The sequence below is a fragment of the Nymphalis io genome, chromosome 26, assembly GCF_905147045.1.
Source record: "Nymphalis io chromosome 26, ilAglIoxx1.1, whole genome shotgun sequence".
NCBI lineage: Eukaryota > Metazoa > Arthropoda > Insecta > Lepidoptera > Nymphalidae > Nymphalis > Nymphalis io.
Genome location: NC_065913.1, coordinates 4,014,108 through 4,027,159, shown reverse-complemented (window position 1 = coordinate 4,027,159; position 13,052 = coordinate 4,014,108). Strand labels below are relative to the sequence as shown.

General features: G+C 32.1%; 1 protein-coding gene across 5 annotated transcripts; it reads left to right on the top strand.

Annotated features, from left to right (window-relative positions):
- Nucleotides 1-3,611: 3,611 nt before the first annotated feature.
- Nucleotides 3,612-10,045, top strand: LOC126778595 (probable peroxisomal membrane protein PEX13). 5 transcript variants are annotated; one of them, XM_050502275.1, is made up of 16 exons: nucleotides 3,612-3,761; nucleotides 4,017-4,049; nucleotides 4,124-4,159; nucleotides 4,247-4,264; nucleotides 5,048-5,074; nucleotides 5,260-5,283; nucleotides 5,757-5,783; nucleotides 5,859-5,876; nucleotides 5,969-6,001; nucleotides 6,248-6,280; nucleotides 6,805-6,831; nucleotides 7,352-7,378; nucleotides 8,162-8,173; nucleotides 8,769-8,807; nucleotides 9,486-9,542; nucleotides 9,920-10,045. In XM_050502275.1, the coding sequence occupies exons 1-16, from the start codon at nucleotides 3,705-3,707 to the stop codon at nucleotides 9,953-9,955; spliced, it is 504 nt and encodes a 167-aa protein (XP_050358232.1). In that variant the 5' UTR covers nucleotides 3,612-3,704; the 3' UTR covers nucleotides 9,956-10,045. The 5 variants fall into 5 exon arrangements, with proteins under 5 accessions (XP_050358232.1, XP_050358234.1, XP_050358233.1 ...); XM_050502277.1 differs by lacking the exon at nucleotides 4,247-4,264; XM_050502276.1 differs by lacking the exon at nucleotides 8,162-8,173.
- The last annotated feature ends 3,007 nt before the right edge of the window (nucleotides 10,046-13,052 follow it).

Here is a 13,052-nt window from a genome sequence, read left to right as displayed (position 1 = left end):
ATAACCATGTATTGAGTAATATGGCTTATATACACACATATATTATATATGTGTGTACATAAGCAAATCATCACTCATCACGAGATGAGTTTAATGTTTATTTATTTATTTAATCTTAGGAAGACAAACAGTTATGACATAGTACCTTATATATTTGTTGGTTAATAATTTACAGTTACAAATCGAGTTTTTGCCATCTACCCTTCACGAACCCTATGGTGCCGTTTTTTTTCTTACAAGATACTGATCTTCTATTCCGTATTTTGTTTAAGGAAATCATTAATATCCGTAACGAAAGAGTTTTTAAATGCTTTCTCGTAAATCTTATCAAAAGGGGAAAAGAATTATAAACAAGAATTTAATCGGTTTATCTTAAACATGGTGGCTAATACGGAATTCTTTACGCTTTAATATTTAAAAGGAGTTGTGATTTGTTATTTATGCAATTAACTTCTACAAGGATTACTATAAAAATAAAAATTCATCCGATACCAGATGCCCTGAGTTCTTTTTTTATGTTATAGGTAGGCGGATGGGTAAAGGGGCCATATGGTGTTAAGTGGTCACCACCGCCCATAGACATTTTCGAAGTATTAACCATTTCTTACATCGCCAATGCGCAAACAACCTTGGGAACGAAGATGTTCTTTCCCTTAGGCCTGTAGTTACACTGACTCATTCTTCATACCGGAACGCAACAATAATAAGTATTGCTGCTTAGCAGTAGAATATCCGATGAATGGGTGATACCTACCCAGACGGGCTTGCACAAAGCCCTACCTACCTACCTACCTATAGAAAGTTATTGAAAATTGAAATTATTGATAGGTGTTATAAAGAAAAGCAATAAATTAGTATAAAATAAAAACATAAGATTGTGTCACTAAAGGAAATATACTTTTCCTCATTTTATTAAAGTTTATCGACGTAAAGCCATAAATGTTACTAAAATAATCGAATATGCAATATATAAATAACATTTTATTATATTATATATTATTAATTAAGAAGCCGCCGCTAGATAATCATGTTTAAAGACAATTATAAAGTCTAGGTTCTTTTGTAGGTACTCAGGTCATGAAACATAGAAGCTGGTAAGCTGTTCCACATCTCTCCGTGCGGGCTGATTGGACTTCTATAACATATTCCCGAGTTGAAACCCTGGTTCGAGCCCATAAAAGTAATTGGGTTTTCGTAAATTCTTAGTAACTGCCCAGAGTTAAAAATTTGACAGTGTTTTCAATCTGTCTACTCTAACGCTTTCCGTTCGTGTCAGCTTCGTCGTGTCATCAGATTATTAGAGAATGGGAGTAGAGGCACAAATGTGTGCATATACTTGTGCACTATAATATGACCTGCGCAATTGGCTAGTCTCACCACCACGGCATTGGACTTATGTGTTTACGATAACTAGTTGAATGATATATAGGTAGATCTGGGGACAATGCTACTAGTTCATAACGGTTATAATACGTATGCCCGAGATGATCGTGTAGTAAGATCGCGTGAATCTTAACCGATGATCGTGGGTTCAAACCCAAGTGGGCAAGCACCACTGAGCTTTCATTTGCTTAATTTGTGATTATAATTCATCTCGTGCTTTACGGTGAAGGAAAACGTCGAAAACAACCTACAGGTGTCCAATTTCTCTGAAATTCTGCCACATGTGTATTCCACTAAACCGGATTGGAGCAGCGTGATGGAATAAGCTCCAAACCTTCTCCTCAAAAGGGAGAGGAGGCCTTAGCCCAGCAGTGGGACATTCACAGGCTGTTACTTATATATTTTTTATAATACGTTTCCGATTCTATTCCTTACGAAAATAAACCTAAGTTGAATCGTAACTACTGATTAATAATTCTAATAGTTTATAACGGTTATAATACTCTCGCAATTCTTTACCGATTCAACATGGTTTACTGGTGGTAGAGCTTTGTGCAAGCTCGTCTGGGTAGGTACCACCCACTCATCAGATATTCTACCGCAAAACAGCAATACTTGATATTGTTGTGTTCCGGTTTGAAGGGTGAGTGAGCCAGTGTAATTACAGGCACAAGGGACATAAAATCTTAGTTCCCAAGGTTGGTGGCGCATTGGATATGTAAGCGATGGTTGACATTTCTTACAATGCCAATGTCTAAGAGCGTTGGTGACCACTTACCATCAGGTGGCCCATATGCTCGTCCGCCTTCCTTTTCTATAAAAAAAAAAAAAAAAACATCGATCGAACCACAGCGTTGCGTTATTTGAATAGGAAAACGGTTAATCGGAAATGATTGCGATAAAGTGACAATTTGTCTATAGAATTTGTGCCTCTGAAACAGTTGTCATAACTCTGGACAATATATATTTATTTACTATACCAAAAAAGTAAAAAGAACTAGTAAATGTCCCACAGCTGGGCTGAGATGAAAGATCTTAACCCAGCTTGAAGGAAACGTAAGATAATTGTACCCACCACGCTGCTCCAATAGGGAGTTGACTGTTGACTTAATTAAGAAATAATTGAATTTATAGACTTTTCCATTTAAGCTGAAATGTCAAAGTTAGAACACGCGAATCTTAACTCAATATAGCGGGTTCAAATTCGGTTCAACTTTTCAAAATTTGCATGTACTCAATTTGTAATTCTACAACATCGCGAGGAAAACTGAATTTTTCTGATGATAATATGTATGTGTATCTTCTAATCTAATAAGTCAAAGTCATCTCAACAAAATGTGAAATAGTCTATCTCCCTTCTCTGCTATGGACATTTAGATTTAGAGGTTTATTAACTAGGAAAATAGCTCATTCTCCTCTTTTAAAATGTCTTTAGTAGGGCGCCCTCCAGCCAGGTGGACCGACGACCTTAAGAAGGTGGCGGGCACCAACTGCATGCGGAAGGCGGAGGACAGGGAGCTTTGGCGCACCTTGGGAGAGGCCTATGTTCAGCAGTGGACAACGATTGGGTGTTGATTGATGTCTTTTAACTTTCATTGTAGATACAGAACTAGTTTAAATATAAAAATCGATCATATAATTAAATTATCTGCAAGATAACATATGCCGTAAGCGTAAAATTGCTATCAAATGGCGGAGAAAATTTAGATTACCCCTCATCCTTAAGAACGACTGCCGAATAAAAATAATACTTACATCGCTTTTGATGCTATTGTATAGCTCTATGGATCGTCCAAGGCTTTGCTCATATTTAAGGGGGAGTTTAGGTATAAAAATGGCCTAGCCTATGTCCCTCCTTGGGGTTCAAGCTTGCTTCACACCAAACTTATTATATATAATTTAACAGATAGACATAGTTACAGAGTTAGAGAGCATTTATAACATTAGTATAAATTTGTGCTCTTTCAAATAAGCTAAATAATCAAAAAATATAAAGATAAAGTTAATTAAATATTATTTTGAAAGTACTTCGTTAAATGTAAATTATATAAGCAGCTAATAAAACTTCAAAATATACATGTCATTAAAAATATATTAATTATTGAACTATAATAGAAAAGTTAATTTTCACACTTTCATAGAGCGATAAATTTTACCATTATCAAATGATAACGTTAATTTGTCGACAAGTCAAATTTCATACTTAATTAATCAACACGGGTGCCATTTTGAAATATTCGTCACAGAGAAAAAAAAGCAATATATAAAGCCTAGGCTTTTTGGTAGCATTAGTATTGAGTTGGTGATACAAAACGGTCAACATGAAATTTCTAATCGTTCTCGGTTTTTGCTTGGCCGTGGCCTTGGCTTTACCTGCAGTAAGTTTTTTTTTAATACATTAAAATTCATAAGCGAAGATGATCACCACGTTGTTTTTTATGCTAAAATAGAATAATTATTGTTTGTAAAATATTGTTAATATATAAAAAGACTTATGACAAAAAGATAGATTAATTTACTTTATTAAAACTCAGTAATAACAGATTTACCGTTTAAAAATTTTTTATATTCATTTTAGTAACTATCAAAGATATTTTTATCTGTGGTTAATTTTTAACTTTCTATTACTCTAGCCAGACCAGCCGGATGATCAGGAACAAGAACAGGTTCGTAATTATTTTTAATAATTAATATATATTATGACAACCAATAATAAAATCATTGGATTTTTGCTTTACAGCTAGCCCGAAGAAAATTAAACAGTGTCCGCTTACAAGTAAGTAAAAAAAAATAGTAGTAAAAAGGATTAAGAAGTATATTAAAATAGTTACTACAATATATATTTTTTATTTTTTATCTTTAGCTAGTCGACAATGATAAAGTAAATATTTTTATTTATGTCTTTTTGCTTAATAAGATGGATTTTGATTTATTTTTCAAAGATTCGTTTTTCTAATTTTAAATAATTTATTTTTTCACTTAAAATGAAAACTTAACATATTATTTAAAAAAAAAAACAAAATAGAACGTGTAATATAAACTTAAAAAACACAATCGTACCCATGACATGTCTTTTATTTTTTTTATAATTAAATTTTTGTGAATTGCAATCATAGTACAGAATCAAGCAAAAATAATTTGAAAAATAATATCAAACTGCCTTTTTTAATTTCAATTTGTCCTTAATCCAATACTTTCTAAGATACCGTCTTTTTTTATATGTCATATCAATCAATATACATTTAATCTTTATGTAATTATTATCAATAATATTATGTACTGGATTGAGGATAAATTAATTTTATAACTACATAATGATTATTATTTAACCAAAAGACAATTTTGAATCTTCTTTCAAATAGACGTTGGAATTATTGCGGACTAAAACTGCAGTACCTAAAGCAAAAAAAAAACTGTCTATGAAATACTGACGCTTAAAAATGTGATTTTTCTCTGTTGTAATTGTCCAATATTATTAATATTTTAAAATTGGAATTCATAAAATCGAACGTCGTGATATCGATTTTTTTTTTTTGAAAAAAATTGATTCTTGAATTTGAACGATAGTAATATCAGTTTATGAATATCTTAATTTATGCATTCTTCTATATTAAAACATATTTATTACAGAAGTTTATCTTAATTCTACAATTAATCTTTTCAGAAACATACAACCCAACTCGGCCACTCAGTAAGATAAAACATATTTTATATTTTTTTTTATTAAAGAATTAGAATCGTAGACAAACTTGACAATAACAGAGTAAAACTTGATACCGTTTTAATTAAATTTTATTTTCAATTCGTCCCCGTGATTTTCGTATCAACTTACACAATAATTATTCAAAGTGACTAAACTTTTTTTTTTTTTAATAGAACCCTAATGCTGCCCAGAGATCTGTAAGTTTTTTCATACATACTATATTAATGTTCCAAATTAATTAACCAGCCAATAATAAATACAATAAGAAACTATTAAAACTAATTAACTGTATAAAACAACATTCATATGAAATGTAGACAAAGATATTTTTGGTTATTCTAAGTATCAAGATTAACAATATAAGTAAAAATTAAAAAGAATTTGATAAGACCAACACAAAAAACTTATACAAAATAAATATATAAGTAATAAAATATATATACATTCCAATTACGTCATTAATTTTAATATAATATTAAAAACTTTACGGCTTTACCTATAAATGTTGATTAGAGGTTGATATTTAAACAATGCTGTGTTTCTTCTTTCATATAATGAATCAATGATGATAGAAAGGGATAAAAGTAGTTTTACTAAACACCCACTGAACAACGTTTATAAGGCCGTTAATATTTGTGACATTTAGAACAATTCTCTGTTTTTTTTATAGTACTATGGACAATCCTATGACTTAGGCGTAAGTATACATATTATCTTACAATTAGTTTTCTTTAAATTTAGAACCAATAGTAATTTTTTCTTTTTTTTTCAGAGCCTCAGCTTCAGATACGTAAGAATTATCATCATAATTGCTTTAATTATTTCAAATAAATAAATTAATGTGTATTTTTTATTTAATTTCATGATTAATATTCTTTTCAGTACTCGCCCTATTATTACGGCACCTACAGACCGGTAAGATAGATCTCATTTTCATTCTACTGTTTAGATTTAAAGCTTTTTAATTATTTCCAGTAAAGCATGTACAGCCATAAGTGGACATAGAAACCATAGATTTGCTTGTGAAAAATACTTTTTTTGTCATTGTTACATTTGTTTGCGAATTTCATTTGTTTCTAATAAAATATTTTCGATTAAAGCGTTTCGTAATAATTATTCAATCTGTTTAAAAAAATTACAAATTTTCTTTTTATTCTGCAGCCATATTATGACACTGGTGACTACTACAACAAGGTATTATAATTTCTTATTTCGAAGTTGTTTTTTATTTAAAATATTTAGGCAGACTGGCAAATGGGCTACCTCATGGTTAGTGATCACCTCCCATCGTCAACGGCACTGTTACATATATTAACCGTGGTTAATATCGGTCGTTGCATCATTAATGCGCTACCAGCCTTGTGACCTAAGATGTTATGCCCCATGTGCCTGTAGTTACACTGGCTCACTCATCCTTAAAACTTGAATGTAGCAATACTAAGTATTGCAGATTGGTGGTGTCTATATTATATCGATATAGTTATAATATGATCGCTACCAGCCTCGCATAGGTCGAGTTACATAGTTAGGGTAACTTGCGAAGCAGCAGAACACGAGCCGTGGTTCAAATCTGAAATTTTATCAAAAAATACTCCAGTTAATTTGGCAGAACGTTACAAGATGTGTTGGTCCTTTGATAATATTTCTTTCAGTTATTCACTTTTAAATTTCGAATGTAATAAAAACAAATAAAATGTTGTATTTTTTTTTCTTAACAGTATTATGACAACAACCGCTATTACAAGGTAACCAAAATTCCTATTACAATATATACCTTCACACAGCCACACTACACACACACACCAATTCAAACCATAGGCGTCCTAAAGACACCCTCAATGACCCCGACGATAAAATTACACCTGGCAACATTAACTTATAAGGGTACAGAGTAAACAGACACTGTATCCGTGCGGCATCGGGATCGAGGTCCCGTGTTCATTTCAACCCGTCCGTTATGACGAAGTAATAAACAGCCCACTATGTCTTCCTTCGGCGTCCAAACCAAGATACGAGGCACGTTTTCTGAGCCCTTAAGTGGATTCCCAATTTCAGACTGAGTATATTAAGACTCGCCCCAAATATCAAAACAAGCAAACCTTTTTATAGGAATTATTATAAACTCTTTTCTATGCTTGAATTTTTTTTCGTAGAATCTCCCAAACTATTTAGAATTTGTTAAAGCTTTCAAATATCATGATTAGTTCATTTAAGCTGTTGTTTTTTTAAATGAATATATTATTAACTTTTTTTTCTTTCAACCAGGGCTATGGCACATATGGTGGTGACAAGGTAAAGTAATAATGTAAATATACAGGTTGTCCAGTAAGTTATGGATAATCCGGCATTACTTTACTGGTGGTAGGGCAATATGTGCAAGCTCGTCTAGGTAGGTACCACCCACTCATCAGATATTCAACTGCAAAACAGCACTACTTGGTATTGTTGTATTCCGGTTTGAAGGGTGAGTGAGCCAGAGTAACTACAGGCACAAGTAATATAACATCTTAATTCCCAAGGTTGGTAGCGCATTGGCGATGTAAGTGATCGTTAACATTTCTTACAATGCCACTGTCTATGGGCGTTGGTGACCGCCTACCATCAGGTCGCCCATTTGCTCATCCACATTCCAATATTATTAAAACAACATTTGCCTTCCATTGAATCACTGAAAGATGGACCTTGATTATGCGCATTATGAGTCACGACCTAAGTTTCAATAGAAAAAAAAAAAAAAAAAAACCCTTGGAAAAAATGTATTATTATTTTATTAAATGTATCATTATATAACCAACACCATTTTATTGATATAGATATATGTATAAAATTAATGCTTGTATATATGTATAAAATTAATGCTTATAATATATGCTTGAAATGAATAGATTTCAACAATGTTTGACCGATAATCATGAAAAATGGCACAAATATAACGTTTGGGTCATATCAGTTAATTATATTAAGAAAAAAACGAAAAACATAATTTTAAATCAGTCTTATTTTTTATTATATAATAATTAATTAATTATAATCAGAATGATTGACTAAATAAGCCTCTTTATTTATTAATTTTAGGGAACATACAGAGTAAGTTTTTTTTTTTTGTTTCACTAAAGTTAATGTGGAAAGGCTTTATGCAGTTAAAAAAAAGACTGAAAGTAAGGATTAGTGAGCCAGAGTAACTGCAGGCACAAGTAACATAACATCTTAGTTCCTTTTTTGGTGGCACATTGGTGATGTAACGAATCGTTTATATTTTTTACGACGCCTATTATGTCTATGTGTGGTGATCACTTACCATTATAATAATATCCTGGCACATTTTTCACACACAACCATCTGATTCCAAATTAAGCTTGTACAGACCTTGTACTATGGAAACCAGACAACTGATATACTACATATACTACTTTTCTTTTGTAAATACATACTTATATAGATAATTACACGCAGACTCAAGACAAACAGACATGTTCATGCACACAAATATCTGTCCCGGGTGGGAATCGAACCCACAACCTTCGGCGTGAAAGGCAAGCATCCATTAACCACGCCAAACGGCTCGTCAAAATTCATACCATTCGTTGGCACATTTGCCTTGAGATTAACGCCTTCCTACACACAACAACTCTTCAGCATTATATACTACCACTAATTATTTAATTACATTTATATTATATAGGCGCCGACTTATGGAACCGGCTATGGAACCGGATATGATGTAAGTATTATAGACCAAAACCTTAGTTAAACAATGTATTAAAAATTTAGAAAAAAGCTATTTGTTTATACATCTTTTTATACAAACCAATACCTCGTACTACATAAGTAGTACAATATAAGAACTGTAATAAAAAAAATGTTGCTCCCAATGAATAGTTTATAGGATACTTATTAAACCTCTAAATATACATTTACAGGTTTTTTTAAGTCGGTTTTTTTTCTTAAGTTTTATAATGTGTCATATATTTTTTAAAGTCAATATCGCACATCACATACTGACATTCCACGATCGTGGTCAGCGATGACTTTTGAATTTGTTCTCACCGTATAGCTCCTTTATTGGCATCGACATATCAAAACGCTATAATTTGGAGCAAGCACCACTAAATTTTCATGTGCTTTACTTGTGTTTATAATTCATCTCATGCTTGATGGCAAAGGAAAAAGTCGTGAGGAAATCTGCATGTGCCTAATTTCACTGACATTCTGCCACATGTGAATTCTGCCAACTCGCATTGGAGCAGCGTGGCACCAAGCCTTCTCCTCAAAAAAGGAGAGGATACCTTAGCCCAGCAGTGGGATATTCACAGCCAATACTGGATACTGGCAATCGTAGGAGAATTTATGCTGTGGTCGACTTTTAGTCTATTTTACTAAAATGTATTCTCCTTTACAGGGTGAAGGATATACGAATACTTATTACAAACAGGGGTACGCACACCAACCCTACTTGGTAAGTAAAAAAAATATTAAAATAATATATTTCTTGTCTAAAAAGCACTAATATTAGAAATAATACATTATGATGTCAAAACTTTTTTTTTTCTTCTTCTGGCGTATATCTACGCTGGTTGAGCGCCAATTCTGCCAATATTACAAGTAAAAGAAATTAATGAGATCAATCGGTTTCAAAATTTAAAGTATAATTTTAATTTATTTCTTGCTATAAATTTAATTAAATATTTAATAAATAAAGACTGAACGAAATTTCATGTTACTGGATATTGGATGTCAGAGAGAAGATTTATAAAAATATATTAATATTTTTAGTGCTTCGACAAATGACTTTTTAATATTTCCTAATTAATTGTTATTTTTTTTTTTTCCTAGAGAGAACTAGATGACGAAGACGACAACCAACGTTAAGCTATCAACGTCCTGACTACCACCCATCAACAGACCGCGCGTTCAATATATCTGTATTTTCTCTAAAATAAATAGTAAAACTGCAGCTTATTTATGACTATTATTTATCCCCTATTATTATTACATTACATTATACATAATAAATACACCAGTAGAAGTAATAAACTTTATTATTTTTTAATTTTAATATCTTTAATATAATAAACTTATGAGATATTTTCAATTTAATTAAAACAAAATATCATATATTGTTAATTCGATGACAGTCGTTCAGTTCTCTTTTTTATATATGCGCGGGAAAACTTTTTTTTTAATTTTATTACCAAGCAATAACAATGACGCTCTGAAACCGATTATATTTTATTTATTTATTATTATATAGAAATATGTAATTATTAAATATATTACGTGAAGTACATAAATAAGTATTTCTAAACATACATTATAAATTATCATAATTTCGACTTCAAATTTACAATTAAATCATAAGAAAGATTAAAGTTTAAACTGTCATTTTTTATCAACTATATCGTTTTTTTTTAATATAGTATCTGTCCATTTTTAAAGACATGTTTTTCTTTTTCAAAATGTCTTCTTAAATGAAGTAAACTGCTTACGATTATATAAAGGATCGTTCAGGTTATATATAAACATATACCGGTTAGCCAACATGAAACATGTCACTACAATAGTTTGTACCATATTTTTATTTTTTGCATAGAAGGTTGATTAGAAATCATTTAAGAATTTGGATAAATCTATTTTATCTTAAGATTAAAATAATTTTGGAGATTTCATTAGACATCATTATATACTTTTATGGTCTTAAAATTAAACTATTATCATCATCATACAGAAAAAAAAACTAAAATAATAATCAAACATTTGCATATAACTCTAACAACCTCCTTTTATTTTATCGCTGTAAAAATGCATGACGCGTTTCCCCCACGGGAACAGTGGGGAGGGGGGTATGTGGGGCTCGCCGGTGTCCAAGGCGCTCCGAACATCGGAATACCCAATAAAAAACCAGCGGTACCCTTCCCGTTTTAACGAGGAGCGCCACAGGATCGCCTGCGCATGCTACCGTGACGCTCTGACGGCCGGCCCGCCTATGCGGGCACTCCAACAACTTCCTGCTCCAAAGTCTATATCAAATTTTTTATTCATAATATGCATTACACTGAGTTATTGGTGGTCAAAAATCTACCACCGGTTTGGGAAAAAAAACATCAGACCCGAGAAGAAAGAATGCGGGCACTTTCATTTTTTTAAATGATTTTTCACTCCTTATGCGAATAACATCGCCAATGCTCCACCAACCTTGGGAACTAATATAATAAATAAGTAATTTATATTATAAAATGACTCGCCAATGTAGTTCATTAATATAATATGATCACTCAAATATTAAATTATCTATTATTTAAGCCGGAAACAATTAACAGTAATTGAATTAAATTGTTATATCAATAATTATTTCAAAACAAAGTAAGCAGCGTTGGTCTGTCTGTCTGAACGCGATAAACTCCAAAACTATTCTAACGGATTTACACTTTTACCAATGGACGGAGCGTTTCATGAGGAAGGTTTAGGTGTAATTAATGAAGGTTTTGTGTGAATTGAAATATGACGATGATTGCTGAAAATGTCGGAAAATATCATGCCGACTGGGAGTTTTACCGCGCCGCGTAAACCAGCAGAGTTTTTTTTAATAATTCAGGTAGGCGGACGAGCCTATGGGCCACCTGATGGTAAGTGGTCACCAACGCCCATAGACATTGACATTGTAAAGAATGTAAACCATCGCTTACATCACCAATGCGCCATCAACCTTAAGAACTAAGATGTTATGCCCCTTGTGAATTACACTGGCTCACTCACTCTTCAAACCGGAACACAACAATAACAAGTACTGTTGTTTAGCGGTAGAAAATCTGTTGAGCGACTGATACCTACCCAGACGAGCTTGAACAAAGCTCTACCACTAATTAACAGTAACTACTTATATAATAATATTATATATAAAGCTTGTTATTCTTGTACTATAAGAAGTCGAGATGGCCCAGCGGTAAGAACGCGTGAATCTTAACCGATGAACGTAGGTTCAAACCCGGGCAAGCACCTCTAAATTTTCATATGCTTAATTTCTGTTATAATTCATCTCGTGCTTTTCGGTGAAGGAAAACATAGTGAGGAAACCTGCATGTGTCTAATTTCATCGAAATTCTGCCATATGTGTATTCCTCCAACCCGCATTGGAGCAGCGTGGTGGAATAAGCTCCAAACCTTCTCCCCAAAAAGGGAGAGGAGGCCTTAGCCCAGCAGTGGGACATTTACAGGCTGTTACTGTTTACTGTTACTGTTGTGGTATACTATTTTTTTTTTATATTGGTATATTGGTGAAGAATTTTGTCCGTTAGTCATTACAAAAAAATATATTTTTTATAATAATAAAGTTTCTGTCTAAAGAGATTTTAAAAAACGTTTGATTTTAAAAAAAATTGTTTTTGTACACAGGCATATAGATATCAATATTTTAACTAAATTAAACATGGGTATTCCACAAGTTTCTATTATTGAACGTTACAATATTATTATTTTTTTCTATAAATTGTTTATAGTTTTATTTATTAGTTCATTGTACAGCCTTTAAATACATTTAAATAAAAATACAATTGAAATAATGCGTTGGATTGGTGTTAATAACTTTCTTCTAAATAGTAAAAAGAGAAATTGCAGCAAAATCGCAATGAAGCATTAGACTTTAAAATATTACTTATTTACTTCACAGATTCTACAGATTCTAATCTCTTAATAATCATAATTTGACGATTATAATTAATTATCCAGAATTTAAAATTAAGAATGTACAGTAACAGTAACAGCCTGTTAATGTCCCACTGCTGGGCTAAGGCCTCCTCTCCCTTTTGAGGAGAAGGTTTGGAGCTTATTCCATTAAGAATGATCATTTGTTAAATGATAAGAATACAGCTTGGATGGTGTAGTTTAGATAATAGCCTATGTCATTCTACTCTGTTGCTGGGAACAGCTTGTGAATGTCCTACTACTGCTGGGCTAAGACCTCTTTCTTTGA